General features: G+C 37.1%; 1 protein-coding gene across 8 annotated transcripts in view; it reads left to right on the top strand.

Annotated features, from left to right (window-relative positions):
- Positions 1–1,039: 1,039 nt before the first annotated feature.
- Positions 1,040–21,587, top strand: part of TANK (TRAF family member associated NFKB activator) — an 87,475-nt gene continuing 66,927 nt past the window's right edge. For 2 of the 8 annotated variants that reach the window (XR_004481535.2, XM_033421769.2), the window contains exon 1: positions 16,256–16,593. Coding sequence is in view for 4 of the 8 variants with exons in the window: in XM_033421769.2 (XP_033277660.1) it covers positions 16,328–16,593 (266 nt within the window). In the remaining 4 variants the exon portion in view is untranslated. The other 6 variants (XM_033421773.2, XM_049712776.1, XM_033421771.2 and 3 more) reach the window with 6 other exon arrangements.

The following is a 21,587-nucleotide window of genomic DNA, read 5'->3' on the forward strand; positions in this document are numbered from 1 at the left end:
ACCTTTGGGTAAGGTCTCAAACTCTTCATCTATAAAATGCAGGAGTTGAACAAGGAGACTGCTCAATCGCTATAGTCCTTTTCCTGTTCAATAACTTGCTACACTGAGAAAAATACACTCATTCAAAAGACAGATTTTAATCTGAATGCTGCCTCTAACTTTCTTGGTGACTTTGAGCATTTACCCTCTCCTGTTTCCTCATCTGTAATAAAAAGGAAATGGAACAGATGGTGTCTAAGGACATTTCCAGCTCTAAAATTTTATAACAAAGAAAAATGTCTGGGGTGCATACGCCGCCTTCCATCTGCATGTAGAACTTGATGTTTTGCTCCAAGTAGCCTGAGAAGAATATATGTATTTGTAAAGCATTTCCCCAGTGTGCTGGCATATATGCTTATCCACATGAAGAGAGAATCTGAGGTCCCAGGGAGAAAGGCTCTTAAGAGCCTTTTATGTTTCACCTCTCTTCTAAGTACATGAGGTCAGGCTCTGGAATCCAGCATAAACTTTAATATTACTAGGCTTCATCCTAGTGACCTCTGTAGGCCATGAAGCAAAGACAACTATACTCAAATCTAGTCTTCACCTACTGTTTATAAATACACTGCTCAGGTCAAAAAGTGACTTCTTAAAACCTAAAAAAAACATTTATCAAATAAACTTACTTTAAAATTTTGCTACATGAAAATGTGCTTAATCCAAATATAATTTGGGGTTTACAATTTCTGGATTTTTGTTAAAACGTCCTAGCTCTTCAAGTAAAGTATCTTTGCTTCAAAAGGAAGTCAAAGTTACAGCGACGGTGGTTTACAGAACATTTTCTGGTAGTCTTTGCTTTGTTTCAATATCTTGCCATGATTGGCTGTTGAAAGTTACAAAAAAGGAAGTCTTCAAGGCGGGGGATTTCTCAGTGGAAGTTCCCAGTTTAACTCAAGGGAGATCTCAGGACAGTTGGGGCGGCACTGCTAGAGACTCGAGGTAAAACTTCCAGACCCTGTAACTGCCTACTTTTTTAAAAGCAATAGTCTATGAAGGAAGCCTTGTAACCTGGAGAAGAGGTAATCAAAACTTTAGTAGTTCCTACCAATTCTCAAGCTAGCAAGGTGGCCTGGATGTCTTAAACTGAAGTGTTGCAGATTTGCTCTACAATTCCTTCTGTTAAGTGAGTAATTTATGACATGATTCAGTAATGCCTTTTATTCATTGCCACAGTTGGAAATTCAGCCTTTTAAAAATGGAGTCCCTAGTCAAGACTAAAGGAAAAATTTTTAAACTGTGATCTTTTTGCATTCTTCTCAACTTTTAAGGTAGAATTTATGTCTTTATTTGAAATGATTTTTTTTAAGTTTATATCTGGAATATAGCCTTCTCCAGTGAGTGGTTTTTATAACATAAGACTTAAAAGATATATATTTAGCATAAGTTAAGTTGTATACCGCTTACTAGGTTGAAAAGTAAATACTGTATATATTCATAATTTTTTTGGTTAAATTTTTAAAGGTCAATTCTGGCCTGATCCAGTGTGTTCATTCAAACATTAACTCACATTTACTATTTTTCTATCTTCTAAGAAACACATGTTTATGAATATTTCTTTACAGTAAAGTATTAATCTTATAGAAAACTTTGCATTTCCTACCTTCGAACATTTAAATTTACACAATAATAGCAATCCAGTCTTATTCAATTATCAATTGGCCTTTATTTTCACAAAAAATGAATATTAAAGATAGTATAGTATATTCTCAAGAATAAGTAGATAGTTCAAAAAGATTAAACCTCAAGGATCATTACTATTGTTATATTAATAGCTGCCATTATTGAGTGTCTGCTACAGGGAAATGGTCACAGGATCTCCCAGCTAGTAAGTGGTAGAGCCAGAGCTTAACCATAAATCCACATCATTTCTTTTTCCATGGCTCTCTGTTACCACTGCCCTGCCTTCTTACAATACTGAAAAAGTATTTTGAGTTAACTTATCTAAACTGCAAACGGATGGGGGGAAAATGATAATACTTGGCCAAGATCACAGAGAAGCCAAGTCATTCATAGAAGCTTAGAATTCATTCCTAGGTCTTCCTTGTCCTCACTTGCCCACCCCATCTCCTCACTCCCTCCAGGGCTCACTTCCACCTGGGCACAGGTGCACACATTAGTCTGCCTCCATGCAGGAGGGGGGACCTATGGCTGTATACCAGGTCTAACCTGACTGAAGTTCCTGCTAGCAGCCAACTAGAGCAACATCCAATTATTTCTCTTAAGCACTTATGACAATGAAAGAGATGGCCAACTGGAAGATTTAAAATAAATATGTTAAATTCCTCCCCAAAAGAGCTGGTTGGAACTTCATGAAACTTATGCACTAATTTGAAGAAAATAATTATCCTTACAGGAGAGAACCTTACTGTCTGCAAACATTCTTTCTCTCCATGTGCTAAGGCCTCAGGAAACATAGGTTGGTTGTTTATTATAAAACGTATTCCAATATATTTTATCTTCTTCATGTGTGTCATAGGGATGCTATCTTGATAGGGGTATTATTTCCACTATATTTTCTAACTAATTACTGCTGACAGTTAGGAAAGTTCTTGATAACATAATTTTATCTTGCATCCAGTCATTATATTGATATTTTATTTATTTCTAAATTATTCTAAATTATTTTAGGTAATTCACATGCAAAGCCTAGATAGGAAGAATTTACTTTTGTCTTCTTTTTTTCTTCTGGTGGTGACATTGGCCAGAACTTCTAGAACAGTGTTTAATAACAGAGGAGATTGCAGCCAACCTCATCATGTTCTCATCTCAGTGGGAATTTCCCTAGTGGTTAACATTAAGAATGACGTAGGCTGTTGGTTTGAGATAAACACATTAATCATAAAGACCAAATAACTACCAAATATGCTTCTAACCCTAGTTTGCTAAAAGTGTATCAAGACTTCATGGTAAACTATATTCATTGTCTTTTTGATATCATCAGAGACAGCTGTATGGTTTTTCTACTTTAAACTATATAGTGCCCTGTTGTTACACAATAGAGTAATTGTATTTTTAAAAAATTACGTGTTGTTAAAAATCATCCCTCGGTAATAAAAGTAGGTTTATAATTATGAAGTATATTTTGTTATTGCCCTGGTTAAGATAATAAATTGGTTGATCAAAGCAAACCAAACCTACACATTTCCTCATTTTCTCTTCAATCCACATGCTTAAACGCCTCTCCCCTATTATTTTGGCTTCACAATTCAGTTCACAACTCAAATTAACAGAAAAGAATGAAAACAATGTGGCATAGCCAAGGAACCCTATCAAGGCAGAGCAACCAACACTCAGACAAAGCAGCTGTTCCTACACATTGTGCAAAAAGCTTTCTCTCTATTTTAACACTGCTAGCTGCAGACCACAATTCAGTTACAACCAACAGTGGTGTGCAAAATGTGTGTCCAAATTGATTTATCTTACACCAATTTATATTAAGAAAATACATACTGAAAAAGAATTAATGAGAATTTTTGCATTCCTATTCATAAGTGAAATTCATCTGTATTTTAATTTTCTGATAAAAATACAAAACTCTCCATGTTCTAAAAAAATTTCGTGGGACTTATCGGCTCCTTGAAATGTTTAAAGAGCATATCTTAGCACTCTGTCCCTGACACGCACTTTTGGAAGTAATTCTTTAAAAGCTTTTCAACGTTTTCTATTGTTATTGATCTATTCAGGTTTTATGCCATTTTTTCGCACAGTTTAGGTTATTTGTTGTTTATAAATAAAATTTTATCAAAATTTTCAAATGTATTGGTATACATGGTATTGTAATTTTTACCATCTCCATAACCATATGGATAACCCTTTTCGTTATGTTTTCTCTCTCTTTTTTTCCTGATTGAACATGTCAAAGGGTTAGTCTCTTGGATGTATCTCATTTATGGTTAGCTCTTTTTTAAATAAATAGTTTTTGCTTTTATCTTTATTACTATTTTCTTACTGCCTTTCCTTCCTTTTAGATTATTTTACTTTTCCCTTCCTCAGTTTTAGATTTGGTTGCTTAGTTCATTTATTTTTTTTCTTTCTTATTTTGTAATGAAAGTATTTAAGGCTAGGAATTTTCTGAGTACCATTTTAACTGTTCTTACACGTTTATATCATTTTCACATTATTTCATTATTATTTTATGTTTTTCTAACTGCAGTTTTATTTCCTCTCTGATCCAAGAGTTATTTAGAACAATAAAGGTTTTTCTTGTTTTTTGGATTTTTTTTACCTAACAGACTTTATTTTTTCGAACAGTTTTAGATTTAGAGAAAAAATGAGTAAACACTATAGAGAGTTCCCATGTACCACCCTGCCTCTTCCCCCGCACCCCTGCTCCCCAACATAGTTTCCCCTGTAATTAACGTATTAGTGTATGGTACATTTGTGACAATAGAGGAACAATATTGATACATTTTTATTAACTCAGTTTATAGTTTATTCAAAGTTCCTTATTTTTTCCTTTTACAAAAATTGAGGTAAAATTCACATAACAAAGTTAAACATTATAAAGTGAACAATTTAGTGGTATTTAGTCCACTCACAGTGTTGTGCAACCACCACTTCTATCTAGCTTCAAAACATTTTTACCACCCCAAAAGGAAACCCTTTACCCATTAAGCAGTTGCTCTGCATTTCCTGCTCTCCTCAATCCCTGGCAGCCACCAATCTGTGTCCTGTCTATATGAATATACCTATTCTGGATATTTCACATAAGTGAAATCATATAACCTGTGAGTTTTTCTGTCTGGCTTTTTTTCACTTAGCATAGTATTTTCAAGATATATCCATGTTGTAGCATATGTCAGTACTTCATTTCTTTTATGGCCAAGTAATATTCTGTTGTCTATGTATACACCATTTATTTATCCATTCATCTGTTGATGGACAGGATAGTTGGGCTGTTTTCACTTTTTGGCTATTGTAAACAGTGCTGCTATGACCATGCATTTACATTGTATGATTACCTATTTTCAATTCTTTTAAGTATATACCTCACAGTGGAATTGTGGGGTCACATTGTGGGCTAATTCTATGTTTAACTTTTTTTTTTCCTTTCCTTTTTTTTTTTTTTTTGCGGTACGTGGGCCTCTCACTGTTGTGGCCTCTCCCATTGCGTAGCACAGACTCCGGATGCGCAGGCTCAGCGGCCATGGCTCACGGGCCTAGCCGCTCCGCGGCATGCGGGATCTTCCCAGGCCGGGGCACGAACCCATGTCCCCTGCATCGGCAGGCGGACTCTCAACCACTGCGCCACCAGGGAAGCCCTATGTTTAACTTTTTAAGTAACTGCCAAATTGTTTTCCACAATGACTGAACCATTTTACATTCCCACCAGCAATGAATGAAAGTTCCAGTTTCTCCACACTCTTGCCAACACTTGTAATTTTCTGGGTTTTTTGTTTTGTTTTGTTTTTGGCTACGTTGGGTCTTCGTTGCTATGTGCAGGCTTTTCTCTAGTTGTGGCAAGCAGGGGCTACTCTTCGTTGCGGTGCACAGGCTTCTCATTGTGGTGGCTTCTCTTGCTACGGATCACAGGCTCTAGGCGCGTGGGCTTCAGTAGTTGCAGCATGCGGGCTCAGTAGTTGCAGCACACAGGCTCAGTAGTTGTGGCAGGTGGGCCCTAGAGCGTGCAGGCTTTAGTAGTTGCAATGCATGGGCTCAGTAGTTGTGGCTCGCAGGTTGTAGAGCGCAAGCTCAGTAGTTGTGGCGCACAGGCTTAGTTGCTCCACAGCATGTGGGATCTTCCCAGACCAAGGATCAAGCCCACGTTCCCTGCATTGGCAGGTGGATTCTTAACCAGGGAAGTCCCCTTTTTGTTTTTTAAGTTATTATTATTATAGTCATCCTAATGGATGTTACATGATACCTCATTGCGTTTTTTTTTTTTTTTTTTTTCCTCATTGTGGTTTTGATTTGCATTACCCTAATGACTAATGATGTCAAACATCCTTTCATGTGCTTTTTAGTCAACTGTATAGTCTCCTTGGAAAAATGTCTTCAAGTCCTTTACCCATTTTTTAATTGAGTTGTCCTTCTGTTGTTAGGCTAATATAATAAAAGAGTTCTTTATATATTCTGGATACACGACTCTTATGAAATACATAATTTGCAAACATTTTCTCCCATTCTACAGATTGCCTTTTGATAATGTCTTTCAATGCACAAAAGTTTATTTTCAAAAATTTTTAGAGTCCAATTTATTTTTTTCTTGATTGTATTTTTTTGTTTATGATTTTGGTATCATACCTAAGAATCCATTGCCAAATTCAAGGTCACAATTATTTACGTCTTTTCTAAGTTGTATAGTTTTAGCTCTTGTATTTAGATTACTTTTTCACTTTGAGTTAGTTTTTGTATATAATGTGAGATAGGGGTCCAGTTTTGTTATTTTCATTATGGATATCAGTTGCTCCAACATCATTTGTTGAAAAGACTATTCTTTCTCCATTAAATGGTCTTTGTACTCTGCTCAAAATCAATTGGCCATAGATGTAAGGGTTTATTTCTGGACTCTCCGTTCTATTCCTGTGGTCTATATGTCTATCTTTATGCTCTTATCACACTGTTTTGATTACTGTAGCTTTGTAATGAGTTTTGAAATGGGGAAGTGTGAGTCCTCCAACTCTTTTAATTTTTTCAATATTCCTTGGTTATTTAGGGCTCCTTGCAATTCTACATGAAACTGAAGATTGGCTTTTTCATTTCTGAAAAAAGTCATTGGAATTTTGATACAGATTACATTAAATCTGTAGATCATTTGGGGAGTATTGCCATTTTAACAATTTTAACTCTTCCAATCATGAACACAGGATGTCTTCCCATTTATTTAGGTCTTCTTTCATTTTTGTCAGCAATATTTTGTAGTTTTCAGTGTACAAGTCATTTGCCTCTTTGGTTAAATTTATTCCTAGATATTTCATTCTTTTGGATGCTATTATAAATTGTTTCCTTAATTTTCTTTTTGAATTGTTCATTGATAACATATTGAAACCAACTGATTTCTGAGTGTTGATCTTGTATCCTGCAACTTTGCTAAGTTCATTTATTAGCTCTAGTAGCTTTCCTGTGGATTGTTTGGGATTTTCTACATGTAGGATAATGTCATTTGCAGATATAGTTTTACTTCTTCCTTTTTAATTTAGATGCCTTTTTTTTTTCTTGTTTAATTGCTCTTGCTAGAACTACCATGACAATGTTGAATAGCAGTAGTGAAAAAAAGCACCCTTGTCTTGTTCCTGATCTTAGGGACAAATCTTTCAGTCTTTCACCATTGAGTATGACGTTAGCTGTGGGTTTTTCATAAATTCAGAATGTCTTAATTTCTCCTTCATTTTTGAAGAATGGTTTTGCTGGATATAGAATTCTTGGTTGGCACCTATTTCTTTTTTTTTCCCAGCATTTTAAATATGTCATCCCACTGCCTTCTGGCCTCCATGATTCCAAAGTGAAATTGGCTGTTAATCTTACAGAGGATCCCTTGTAAATAAAGAGTTGCTTCTCTCTCACTGCTTTCAAGATTCTCTCACTGTATTTGGCTTTCAACAGTTTGATTATAATGTGTCTCAGTGTGAATCTGAGTTTAGCCTACTTGAGTTCACTGAACTTCTTGAATGTACAGATTCAGTCTTTCATCAAATTGGGAAGTTTTCAACCATTATTTCTTTAAATATATTTTCTGCTCCTTTTCTCTCACCTCTCCTTCAGAACTTCCATAATGCATATTTTGGCTTACAAGATGATGTTTCATAGGCCTCTTAGGCTCTATGCACTTTTCTTTATTCTTTTTCCCTTTCTGTTCCTCTATCTAGATAGTTTCAAATGTCTTATAATCACATTCACTGACGTCTTCTGCCTGCTCAAATCTGTTGCCCCTCTAGTGAATTTTTCATTTCACTTATTGTACTATTCAGTTCCAGAGTTTCTATTTGGTTCCTTTTTACAATTTCTATCTCTTTATTGATAATGTCGTCTTGTTCATACATCATTTTCTGATTTCCTTTGGTTTTTTGGTTCACAGTTTCCTTTGGCTTTTTGGGCATATGTAAGACAATTGATTTAAAGTAAGAGATTTTCCTAGTAAGTACAATCTCTACACTTCCTTAGGGTGAACTTTTAAAGACATTTTAAATGATAATTCTGACTACTTACTTAAATTAAAAATCAACTGCATGTAGAACGACCTACTTAAGTTACAGATATTATCTATACAACATGGGATTGAACTGCATGAGTCCACTAATATGTGGATTCTTTTCAATAAACATGTACTACACGATCTGCAGTTGGTTGAATCTGCAGTTACAGAACCATGGATATGGAGGGCTGACTGTAACATTATATGTGGATTTTCAACTGCATAGGGGGGTTGGTGCCCCAACCCTCTCATTGTTCAAATGTCAACTGTATTAGCTAATATTTATTGAGTTCCTCCTATAATCCAGGCCCTGTTCATATATTATCTCACTGTACACATACACATACACACACAACTTTTTTTTTTTTTTTCTTTTGTGGTACACGGGCCTCTCACTGTTGTGGCCTCTCCCGTTGCGAAGCACAGGCTCCGGACGCGCAGGCCCACTGGCCATGGCTCACGGGCCCAGCCGCTCCGCGGCATGTGGGACCCTCCCAGACCGGGGCACAAACCCGTGTCCCCTGCACTGGCAGGCGGGCTTTCAACCACTGCGCCACCAGGAAAGCCCCACACACAACTTTTGAGGCCAGTATTATTATAATCTATACTTGACAGGAGAAGAAACTGAAGCTCGGGGTTGGTCACATGGTTAGTAAATGACAATACCAACATATGACTGGGGCAATTTTAATGAGAACTCTCATTTATAGCCTGCTTGCATTAGCCTATGTCAGCTTGAGTTTGCCTTTGTGAGGGCAATGATCATCTAGGCCTCAGACTGTGTTACAAGTTTCTTTAATATTAGTTGTAATAGTCATCCTAACTTCAGAAACACCCAAATATGTGTCTTGGAATTTCAAGTGTGAGGCATGTCATAAAGGGGAAAGGACAGGGTGAAATAGGAGCCCATAGTTCTAACCTGGAAGAGAAGTCAAGTGAGGCCCTGCTTTGAATCAGACCATTCAGCTGAGGCCTTAATAGACCAAGCAAAATGTGAGGGAAACATGTTCTAGTATGAGGAAAACACACTAGCAAACACCTGAAAAAGACAGAACACGTAGCATTTGAGGTGTTGAAAGAAGCCAGAAGAAGAGGCAGGATATGAGTCTAGAGAAGTAAGAAGAAACCTCATACTATGTTTAGAGTTTGGATTTTATTCTAAGGTTAATAGAAAGTGACTTTAGGTGCTAAAGGAACATAATAAAATTTAGAATTTGACAAGAGAAAAAGTTAGGAGAATAGTTAGGAGATTGTGTGGTAAATATGAATTTGATGATGGCCTGAACAAGGGGTGTCAATAGAGTCAGAGTGTGACAGTGAGGACAGAGTTGACAATGAGAACAGAGTATATGCGTGCAAAAACAATGTTGCAGAGGAGTGCTCACAAGAGTTACCTTATTGGATGAGTTTTACATCTTCATTACATGAGCAATGTTTTCCTTTCTTTCTCCTCTATTGAGGAGCATGAAAAAATGAGGAATTCTATGGTGGTCCAACGGTTAGGACTCCTCGCTCTCACTGCCAAGGGCCAGGGTTCAATCCCTGGTGGGGGAACTAAGATCCCACAAGCCATGAGGTGTGGCCAAAAACATAAACATAAACAATAAGCATATAATTTTTAATGGCTTTATTGGAGTATAATTGCTTTTAAGTCTACTTGTAGTTATTTACCTTTATATTTAAAAAAAAAATCTAAAATAATATATGTTCAATTATAATATCATTGTTAGAATGAGAGCCTATCTTTTCCTTGTTTTCACATATAGAAGATAAGAAAATGAGTAAATTAGAACTTTCTCCTTCCTGCCACCTCTCTTCTACCCACTTGAGTTTTTGTTGCTATAATCAGGAAGTTTAGAACAAATTATTACTAACCTATTTATTTATACTTGGACCTTATATCTTAAAGATTACTTTTAATATTCTCATTATATTTGCAACAAGTTTTTACCTAGTCCAATATTTAAATTATTTCAAATATTTACAGATATTTCTTTTCTATCAGAATTTCACCTTTCTTAGTTTTTGCACTTTGATTCCCTTCTGACTAACTGAAGTGTATGTCCAGTTATTTCAGGACATAGGTGAAATATCTCTGAACTATAAGGTATCTAAGAATGTCTTAGTTTTCCTTTCCTATGAAAATGATAATTCGAGTGGGTATAGACTTTGTAAGTCAAATCTTTCTCAGGCTGCTCTACGTGTTATTCTATTCAGCTTCTGAAGTTTAATGTTGAAGTTAAGTCTATTTTTCATTTTTTTTTTCTTCCTTTGAAAATAGTTTCATTTTTTAATCTGTATTCTTATTGAATTTTTTCCATACTTTAGATTCAGAAAGCTTTCTCTCACCCCCTGATGACTAGACTAAGTGTCATCCAATGTGTTTTTTGAGTACCCTATTCTTACCCTTATTGTTATGGTGTAATACCACATTGTATAGCAATTGCCTGTTTCTTGTATGTATATCATCCACAATAGACACTAAGTTCTTTTAAGGTAGAACTGTGACTTGGTAATCTTTGTAGCCCTAACTTTTAGCATATAGCAAGCACTCACAAAATAGTTCCTGAATAGATGAATGGATACATAATTTAACATTGCAATCTTTATCAGGATAGGTCAAAATGTTGGGCTGTTTTCATTAATACATTTCAAAACTCACTGAGTTCTTTTCATCTCTGATTGTCTTATATCAAAGTATTACTTCGGATATATTCTGATATATCTTTAGTTGCTATTTCTGTTCCATTTACTCGGATCTCTTTTTCAGAAGTTGGAGCACTATCTTTCCACTATTACATTTAATGGTTTTCATCTATTTCTCCTTTCCATTCACATTTTGAGAGAGTTTTTCAAGCTTTTTCTCTAATCATTGATTTAACATTCTGCAATATGGATTCCATTTTTTATTATGTTCAAATAATATTTGAATTTTGATGTTGCATGTTCTGTGTCCTTACAGCCTTAACTTACCCAACTTTGTTTTTATGTCTCCCTTCTTGTCTTAGCTTAATATCATGCCTTAGATTTCAACTCTTGTATCACAGAAAATACAAATTGGATTCTTTCCACTTACTTATGCTTCTGGCAAACCATTTTCTAGAGTGTTCATTTTCTCAGGATTTGGGGGGGCTTTGCTCTTCTTCCTTTATGCAGCACAGTCTTTTCAAAGGGATGCTTTATCTTGTATTACACTCATTAATACAAGTATATTATATCTTGTATTAAACTCATTCCAAGGTTTGTGTAGCCCTTACTAACCAGAAGTGTGGATTTTATTTGGTTCTTCTCATTATTTTCCTGATTTCTACTAGCTCCTCAGCACAGATCTTGAGCTGGGAGGCATAAAGACATGCATAGTTCACAGCTAACTTTTGGACCTAAAGCTAACATTTACCAACTTTGTCACTATGAATACTGGCCTGAGGCAGAGATCCCTCACCCTTATTGCCTAGTTGTTTTAATATGAAGAAAAGAATTCCTGGTTAATCAGGAAAAAATCATTGGTCTTTTCCTTGATACGAGCCATGTATGAAAAACTAAACTCCCAGAGAGTCAAACACACAGCTCTATCTGCCCAGGCCCTTCCATTATTTGCTTCACATATCCTTAGATACAGAGTATCACATCTGTCCACTCCCATTGGGATCATGTTGGTATACTCCAAACCAGAGCTCAAAAATATCAATAGATAAGAAAAACACGTACTAATGGGGGATAATGGGGCAACAAGTTGTAAAACAGTACTTGAAGGTGACACATAATAGTGGGGTTACTGTCCAATTCACTAGTAGGTGACATGAAGCAGAAGCAGATAGCTTTCTTACTATCCTTCAGGGTCACAGGTTTGCTCACCTTCAAACAACAAAGCTCATGTCCATTTCAGCCCTACAGTTCTTGCAAGTGGTGGAAAATCTTGTCAAATTCTGTCAGTAGGGTGCTTATCAGCAGGGTTATAGCAACTCTGGAAGACTCAAGCCCAAGGTAGCAAGGCTTGGCAAGTGAGTGAGCACCTATTTCAGCCGAGTGCCCTGTACAGGGCACAGCCTCTCAGCCATATGCGCTGGGTCTGGTCATCAATCCTGCCTTTTGATGCTATTATGAGTTCTCATATTTTTCTGATTTTTCATTAGGCATTTAATTCAGAGACTCTGAGACAAAAACAGCTAGTCCAGATGTCATCCTAAATCAGAAGTCAACCAGATTCTATTAATAGTGATATTTCACATCAAAGATTTGACTAAGACCATTGATGCATACCTGGCATTCCAAGTTAGTTGTAGTAAGTGTTTATACTGGCAGCTTTCCTTGTTTCTAGATTTATATTCAGAACTCTCAATAAAATATTAAGCAGTTTTGAAAACAGGTCCTGAAATAGTTTTAATAAAGCTGCAGTTCTCATTTTCATTCCACCCTACCCTCCAGTACTACTTGTTAACCTGAGGTATATAATAATATAAGGAAAATTAGAGTGAAATTATGTCATTTTTAAAGAATTATTCCTCAAATGAATATCCCAACTCAATCCCTAACCTTAATAAAACATATTGTATGTCATTTCTAAAAAATTCATCATCATTATAAAAAAAGGAAAATGTTTGACACTGTTTTAGCACAAACTCATCCACTTACCCCAGCATTTATGCATGTTTCAGACATTGGAGCAGTATGCAGCCACTTCTCTTCATGACTACAACATCATGGGAGTGGAAAGAGATAAAAATATATAGTTAAGAAATGTGTGTTTAATTTTTTCTTTCCTTATTTAAAGTGTTTAGCACTTTCATATTTCAAAATGCTCATGAATTCAGTTTTAGATTCTGAGTGTATTATTAAATTCTACTATTTAAATTAGAAATAGTCAAAGTAGCTCCTTCAATTTGCTCAAAAGCAGTGCTGGATAAGTTAGACTTTGTTAAAATTAAATTTTTCTGCTCTGCAAAAGACACTGTAAAAAGAATGAAAAGACAAGCCACAGACTGGGAGAAAATATTTTCAAAAGATACATCTGATAAAGGACTGTTATACAAAACATAAAAAGAACTCTTAAAATTCAACAATAAGAAAACAAACAACCCAATTTTAAAATAGGCCAAATACCTTAACAGATAGTTCACAAAAGAAGATATACAGATTGCAAATAACCATGTGAATAGATGCTCCACATTATATGTCATCAGGGAAATGAAAATTAAAACACAATGAGATACCACTACACTCCTATTTGAATGGTCAAAAGCCAGAACACTGACAACACCAAATGCTGATGAGGACGTGGAGCAAAAGGAACTCCCATTCATTGCTGGTGGGAATGCAAAATGGTACAGCCACTTTGGAAGACACTTTGGCAGCTTGTTACAAAACTAAATATACTCTTGCTCTACAGCCCAACAATCACGCTCCTTAGTATTTACCCAAAGTAGTTGAAAATATGTGCACACAAAAACCTGTGCACTAATGTTTATAGCAGCTTTATTCAACTTGCCAAAAGTTGAAGCAACCAAGGTGTCCTTCAGTAGGCAAATGGATAAATAAACTGTGGTACATCCAGACAATGGAATATTATTCAGTGCTAAAAAGAAATGATCTATCAAGCCATGAAAAGGCATGGAAGAAACTCAAATGCATATTACTAAGTGAAAGAAGCCAATCTGAAAAGGCTATCTACTGTATGATTCCAACAATATGACAATCTGGAAAAGGCAAAACTATGGAGACAGTAAAAAGACCAGTGGTTGTCAGAGATTAGGGAGAGGGAGAGATGAATAGGTGGATCATAGAGGATTTTTAGGGCAATGAAATTATTCTTGTATAGTATGATACTATAATGATGGATACATGTCAGAGTGTATAGAGTATACTAGTATCCTCCAGTATACTGTAGTATAATACTATAATGATAGATACATGGCATTATGCTTCTGTCCACACCCATCAAATGTACAACACCAAGAGTGAACCCTAATGGAAACTATGGACTTTGAATGATAATAGTATGTCAATGTAGGTTCATCAATTGTGACAAACGTATCACCCTGATGGGAAGTGTTGATGATGAAACAGTCTTATGCATGTTTCAGGGTAGGGAGTATGTGGTAAATCTCTGTATCTTCCTCTCACATTTCCCGTGAACTTAAAATTACTCTTAAAAATTCTTTTTTAAAATGTGCTGTACTGTCATGTTTAACTCAATTACTTATTACAAGAAAACTGTTCAACTGGTCATAATGCTATACACAAGAAGTTTCTGTTTTTTTATAAAAAAAGGTTTTTAAATTATGTTTTGGCTTTGACTTTAAAAAATAAGCCCAATATTCAAGTTAACCAAGTAGAATACACTGCAATTTGGCAAGTTTTTAAATTCTTGGACTTACTGGCCTAAGGAAAGAAGTATAAACATCCATGATTCAGAAATGTAGGGAGAAACTGAGGCAGTCAGAACCCCATCCTTCTGCTCTAACAGAGAAAAGATACTATCCTAGGAGGAGCAAGATCCTGGACTCCCCTGGGAGACAGTAGCTTCTAAGTTATATGGGACAGCATGACTAGAAAAAAGGAGCTCAAGATTCCAGGGCTAGCCTTGCAACTTTCAGGCTGATTAAAGATTCTTGGATGGACTGAAGACCTGTCCAGGTATGGCTTAGCCAAGACCACTAGGACAGGAGTGTTACAGGAGTGTTCAGGAGTGTTCTCAACTTTGGAAATTTCATCAAGTCTATGGATATAGAGCTATGCTCTAGAGCAGGCTCTGCCTGACAACAATATACAGTACTCATGGTCATTTTAATCTTTACTATGAAATCACTATTTCAGCACCCTTAGTATGCTTGTGCTTGGTGATAAAGTCTTTTGCAAACACCATTAACCCTTGTCAGATATATGCAAAAATAGTGAGTTTTAAAAATAATGTTTAATTAAATAAATAGTAGGTCATCACCATGGAAGCTTCTGAAAGTGCTACATGCATTCACCCAGAACAGTTATGCTCCAGTCCATGTAGAGAGTCCCAGCCTTCAGTGCTCTCAGGAAGCTTCCACATGTGCTGTGGATTTGACTGCTCTTTTCCTGAAAGGAGTCCTCGGGATGACCTTGGTGGTGGGAAGGAGCCAGCATGACATGAGTGATTCCAGACAACACCTTTCATTTACAGAGCATTCTGAACTTTACCACGACTTTTGCTTACATTATGGATTGATTCTGCAACCATCCATCCAGTGATGTACGTTATCATTGTCATTTGTCAGATTTTAGAGTATCAATGTTCATTAGGTTAAGCAACTTGCCTGAGGTAGTAGGTATTCGAGCTAAAACTTTTCTTGAGTTATCTGTCTAAACTTTCTATCTTGGAGAATATTCAAGCATGGTTAGGAAACGGAATAACGGGGAATCGTAAGTCATGGGAAATGTTAAAGGTCTACTTGCATGTAGCAATCATTCGACTTTAGCAAGTACTTTTAATGAAAGGTGTTACTAGTTGGGGGAAAACCAAATGTGTGTGTGTGTGTGTGTGTGTGTGTGTGTGTGTGTGTGTGTGTAATTTTTCTCAGAGTGTGGAGTTTAATCACCTTAATCACATTCATATAGGGATATGTTGAAAATTCGGGTTCCTGGGCTTCACCCCAGTTGCTCTGAACTCTGGGAATCTCTAGGGGTGAATCTACGTCTTTAACAAGCCTCTCAGGTGATTCTTGCGTAATTCTCAGGTGATTCTCAGCTCACACACTGGGTGATGCTAGACCCTGTTATTTGTTGTTTGGCAAAAAAGCTAGCCAACACACTCAGGTGACCTTTAAACTTGACATTGTACGCCTTTCCGTGGCTGTGGTTTTCCCTGCGAGGAGGGGCGGGGCTGCGCTGGGCGGGGCTTGGATGAGCGGGCGAGAGTGGGCGGGGCGGGGAGGGGCGGGGCCGGAGAGGCCAGGCCTGGAGAGGTAGAGGGTGAAGGGTTAATGCTCCGCGCGCAGGCGCTGCCCTCTGAACTGGAACGGAAAACAACTTCCGGTTGGAGTCACTCTGCCGGGCGCCGGCGACCCGCGGTGTGAGAGAGCGGCGCGGAAGCCCTGAACTGTGAGTAAGAAACTTCGTGAGCTAGTTGGTGTGTCCGAAGCCGTCGGGCACGGCGACAGAGAACTTGTGTGTGTGAGCGACGCGGGCCGTATGGGCGCCGCAGGGAGAGAAGCCGAGGAGCTGCAGAGACAACCAGTTCTCAGAGTGGGGAGGGACTTAGTGCGAGAGAAACCACCTGGGTCACCATCCCCGAGTGGACCAGGGAGGGGCTTTCCGGGCCCGCGACGTCAGCGCAGCAACGACGGACCCCGCTGCGACGGCAGCAGGGGAGGGATCCTGCCCGACTCGGCGTCGGCTGCTCTCGGTGACTTGACTTCTTGGCTAGCCACCGGGGAGGCAGGGTTTGCGATATCAGGGTGAGCAGTGGACCCCGCCTGGAGGTCCCAGCCTCCTTTGAGGACGCGGGCAGCCTTGCAGAAGCTAGTACTATCGTTGTTACTCTTCCGAAAACTTCGTCGGTTCTTTCTGTTGTTTTTCCCCCAAGATTATTGCACAGTTTTGCTCTCAGCTTTCCTGTGGGGTGTTATCATAGCCTTGTCAATGAGAAGTTGGGTAACTTCCCCGAGGGTCACGGAGAGAATAGATGGCTGAGGCGGAAAGAGCAGAAGCAAACCCTGCCCCCAGTGGGAACCGGGCGTTAGGTGGAATCCCCAGCGCGGCGTAAACTGACTAGCGACGAGTTACGGGTGTCACAAGCTGTGCTTGTCACGAAGTGAAGAAAGAAGGGGGAAGACACTCAAACCAAAGAGTCTTTGTGTCTCTTATTACGCTGTAACAAGCAGAAGTAGAGCAGCCTTTGCTATGTCAAGTGTCATTTATCTCACAGATTCATTTGACAAGTTATATCTTAAGAGAGAAACCGGTAGTAAAGGAAGTGAAATGACATGAAAGTGAAGGAAAATAACGTGATCTGCTTCCCTACCACGGTTGGAATACACATTTCAAACGAGAGGTAGCAGAGAAGCAAGCTCTGTATTCTGCTGAAAAATTATTTTGCCCCTCTCATTAGGGAGGGGAGGAGAACCCTAAAGTGATAGTCATGCATAAAGCAGAAAATGTAACTCCTTCACAGCCCTCTCCCCAACCACAGGTACTCCAACGTCTTCCACATCTCTCATGTGTATGTAAACATGTTGTTTCGCTTTCTTATGAAAATGAGATTATGTATGCATACATTTCTATTATCTGGTTTTTCAAATGAAAAATATATAGTGGAAATCTTACCACATGTAGCTCTACTTTATCTTAATGTCAGCATGGTATTCCTTTGCCTGGATGTACCATATGTAGTTAACCATTTCTTGATATTGCCTGTCTATATATTTTGCTCTTGTTCTACAAAATTATCTGTATTTCATTAGGATACAGATATATTAATCCTCTGTGAATTATATGGCAAATATTTTCAAGAACTATCAGTCTTTGGTTTAAATGCCCAGGTTTTGTATCGCTTAAGAATGCTGTCCTTACTCAAAAATTATTAAAATATTTTCCTGTATTGTCTGTTAATTCTTTTTATAGTTTTGTATGCTTTACTCATTAAAACATATGAAAATTATTTTTGTACATTGTATAAGATAGGGTTTAGCCATTTTCCCTGAAATCATTTGCTGAAATCAATTCTTTCCCAACTGACTAGAAATACTACCTTAATATAGTAAATTTCCACCTGTACATGAGTCTTTTTTTTTTTTGGATTCTTCTGTTGCTGTGTTCTATTTGCCTCTTCCTATACAAATACCAATCTCTTTGATTAGGCACTTTTTAGTAATTCATAAAGCAAGTCCCTCTTCATTTGCCTTTTTCAAAATATCCTTGGTGATTGCGTTCTCTTCTCAGGTAAAATTTAAAGCAAACTGTTTATGTTTCATTAAAACGTAACTTTTGGGGGGGATTTTAGCCATCCAGTAATATTTTGTGACTGGTATGTAGATAATTTATATATCTGGCCAACTTTCTAAACTTATTGTAATAAATTTTTTCTCTTGAATTTTCTAGGAAAACAGTCATCTAAATATAATCTTATCTCCTTCCTTATACTTCTTTCTTTCTTTGGTTTAATAAATTTCTAGCTTCTCCAGAACAGTGGTGTATAATAACATTGATTCAGGCCATCCTTATCATATTTCTTAGTTTGTGGATGTTTTTACTGTGTCATCATTAAATATGAATTTTAGAGTAAATTTCAAATAATTTTATTTATCAAGGAAGTGTCTTTAATATTTCTAGCTACTGGGATTTTTGCAGGGAATGGATTTTGGATTGTGTCTGAAGTTGGGTTTTTTTGTTTTTGTTTTTTCTTTTGGTCTGTTTGCATTGGCTAGCACTTGGAGAACAGTTTTAACTAACAGATGTTGAATGTTCATTTGGTCTGTATATTTCTTGTTGTCAAGATGATGTCTTTTCATTACTACTTACTAAACATTTTTATCAGGAGTAGAAGTTGAGTTTTGTCATATGGCATTTTGGCATCTATCATGGCCTATCATGTGCTTTTCTTCCTTGACCTATTAGAATGGAAAATTGTTTTAGTAGATTTTTGGGGGTTTTGTTGTTGTTGTTTTGTTTGTTTGTTTTTTAATTTTTATTAGAGTATAGTTGATTTACAATGTTATGTTAGCTTCAGGTGTACAGCAAAGTGAATCAGTTATACATATACATATATCCACTTTTTTTTTTTTAGATTCTTTTCCCATATGGGCCATTACAGAGTATTGAGTAGAGTTCCCTGTGCTATACAGCAAGTTCTTATTAGTTATCTATTTTATATATAGTAGTGTGTATATGTGAATCCCAATCTCCCAATTTATCCGTCCCCCCCTTTCCCCCTTGGTAGCCATAAGTTTGTTTTCTGCATCTGTGACTCTACTTCTGTTTTGTAAATAAGTTCATTTTTACCCTTGATTTCTACTTTTTGAACCAACCTTACACTTGGTCATTGTGTAATATTTAAGCATATAGGTTTCTTTTCGGTCACATTTTTATTTAAAATCAGTAATTGAGTTTCATCTATAGTTATCTTTTTACTGTTATCTTTGGCAGAGTTTGATAGCAAGGCTATGCTGATTTTCTAAAAAGAATTGAGAAGAGTTCCTTCTTTCTCTGCTCTGAGGTAGTTTAAATACAGCTTAAGAGCTCTCTATTTGAAGGTCTGAAAGAATTCACTCATGAACCCATCTGAAAGTACAGTGGACCCTTGAATAACACTTGGGGGTTAGGGGTGCCAAGCCTACCAGCAGTTGAAAATCTGCATGTAATTTATAGTCAGCCCTCCGTGTCTGAGGTTCTGCATCCTCAGATTCAACCAACTTCAGATAGTATAGTACTGTAGTATATATTTAGTGGGAAAAAAATTCACCTGTAAGTGTATCCATGCAGTTAAAACCCATGTTGTTCAAGGGTCAATTGTACATTGTTCTTAAAAACAGCAATAATATTCAGCAAAAAGGTCCAGAACTTTAAAAGGTCCAGAACTTTAAAAGGCGAACAAACAAAAACTCCTTAGAGTAAATCCTTGTAAAAGAAAGGGTGTGCAACACCAATGTCAAGAAAGAAGAACTGCTGTACTGATCCTGGTTATTTTTGTCCCCCACCTTTTTTTTTCCCCCCCTGTTCTGGGAAAATGCTGTAGGTAGACTGAGGCTGATAATAAAGTGTTTTACTGTTTTTTCTCTTCTCTACTCCAGTTTATGAAGGAAGGAGTGTTGCTTCTACATGGGCAAGCTCTTCTATGCCCTGAAAGAAACCAGGAGGAATACTCAACTGAGAAAGCATCAGTTTCACTTTGTTGTCATCAGCTTCCCAATTTTGCCAGGAAATTTCTTGCTTTAGAGGTAGTAACCAAGCTGACATTCTACTCTAGCCAAATCCCATAGGGGAGTTTCAAAAGGAGTGGTTGAGAACATATGCAAGCTCAGCATGCTTTTACTTATTTAATTTGAAGTGAAAATCAGTAGCACCGTCTAGGTATGTACATGGCCTCTGCACACACGTAAGAACAGGGCTGGCTTCTAAGGAATACAAACCATCCAACCAGAGCCCACCGTTTTACTCAGCTAATGGTTTACTGTTAATATGTGGATAGTATTGTATTATGTAATCTTTGGTAGAGTTACTAACTTTTATAAATGATTATTTTAAATATTTTTTGATTACTTTCAAGACTATTACCTTAGATAATGGAGTTTAGCAGTGTACATCTGTGAACTGTGGAGGAGACTTCAAGACACTCATAAGTGTTATTTACAGAAGAATACAGGCATTATGTCAATGCTTGGATATTTGAGTATCTTAAATTATCATCTATTAATCTAGAACAGATAATTATTGGCATAATTTGGGGGGCATGCCCTAAATAAATAAAGACTTGCATGTTTTTTAAAAGCATACCTATTATCTGTAAGGAAATGGTGAAAAATAGATAGCCTGTTGATGTAAAACTTCACTATTCTAACTACAGTTGATCCTTGAACAACACAGGGGTTAGGCATGCCAACCCTCTGCTCAGCTGAAAATCTGCATATATTTTACAGTCAGCCTTCTGTATCTAAGGTTCCTCCGTATCTGTGGTTCCACCATACTGGCAGTTCCACATCCAGGGATTCAACCAACCACAACTGAGCAATGCAGTGTTTATGTTTACCTTAGATGGGTAGAACATCACATGCCTAATTTCCTTTTTGGTGTTAATACTATTTAGTTTTGCACTTCAACCCATAGAATTTGATAAACAGTTTGAGAGAGGTCCTACTGGAGATAAAAAAGGAAATGAGGCAAAGCTGAGACACATGGGTGTGGTCTTTGGCTATAACGTCTTCTTTTAACTCTTAGAAGATAGCACAAAAAGTTTCACCAAGTTTTAACATCCAGCAAAGTGGAGAACCTGGTCTGGGGAGCTTTTGGTTTGATCAGTGGGATTGTCTTACCTTGTTTATCCTGATGCATTTAGCAATCCAGCTTATGAAAAAAATACGATATCCAAATTCTGACACTACTGGATCTATGATATTTAAGTTTCTATTACTTTAGCTGCCTGATTGGAACATAGTAACAGTGTAGTGCAGTGTGCTATGGGTATATCCATAACCGAAGTTTACAACCTGGAAAGTGAGAACAGAAATGCAAGCTGTCATTTTGGGGAATTGGCTGCTTGTGTTATGGAACTTTCTTAAAAGTGGGAAATGATTGTAAGTAAATGTCAGGAGTGACAGTTCTCTTCCATTTCCTCTCTTCAGGCAAGGAAAACATACATACTTTTTAAGTGTCTTTAAAGGTTTACCTTAACCATCTAAGACAGAGGATGTTATTTTATTTATGTGTATATACTACATTGTTGACTTATTTTCTGCTT

This window comes from Orcinus orca, chromosome 7 (genome assembly GCF_937001465.1).
Source record: "Orcinus orca chromosome 7, mOrcOrc1.1, whole genome shotgun sequence".
NCBI classification, from domain to species: domain Eukaryota; kingdom Metazoa; phylum Chordata; class Mammalia; order Artiodactyla; family Delphinidae; genus Orcinus; species Orcinus orca.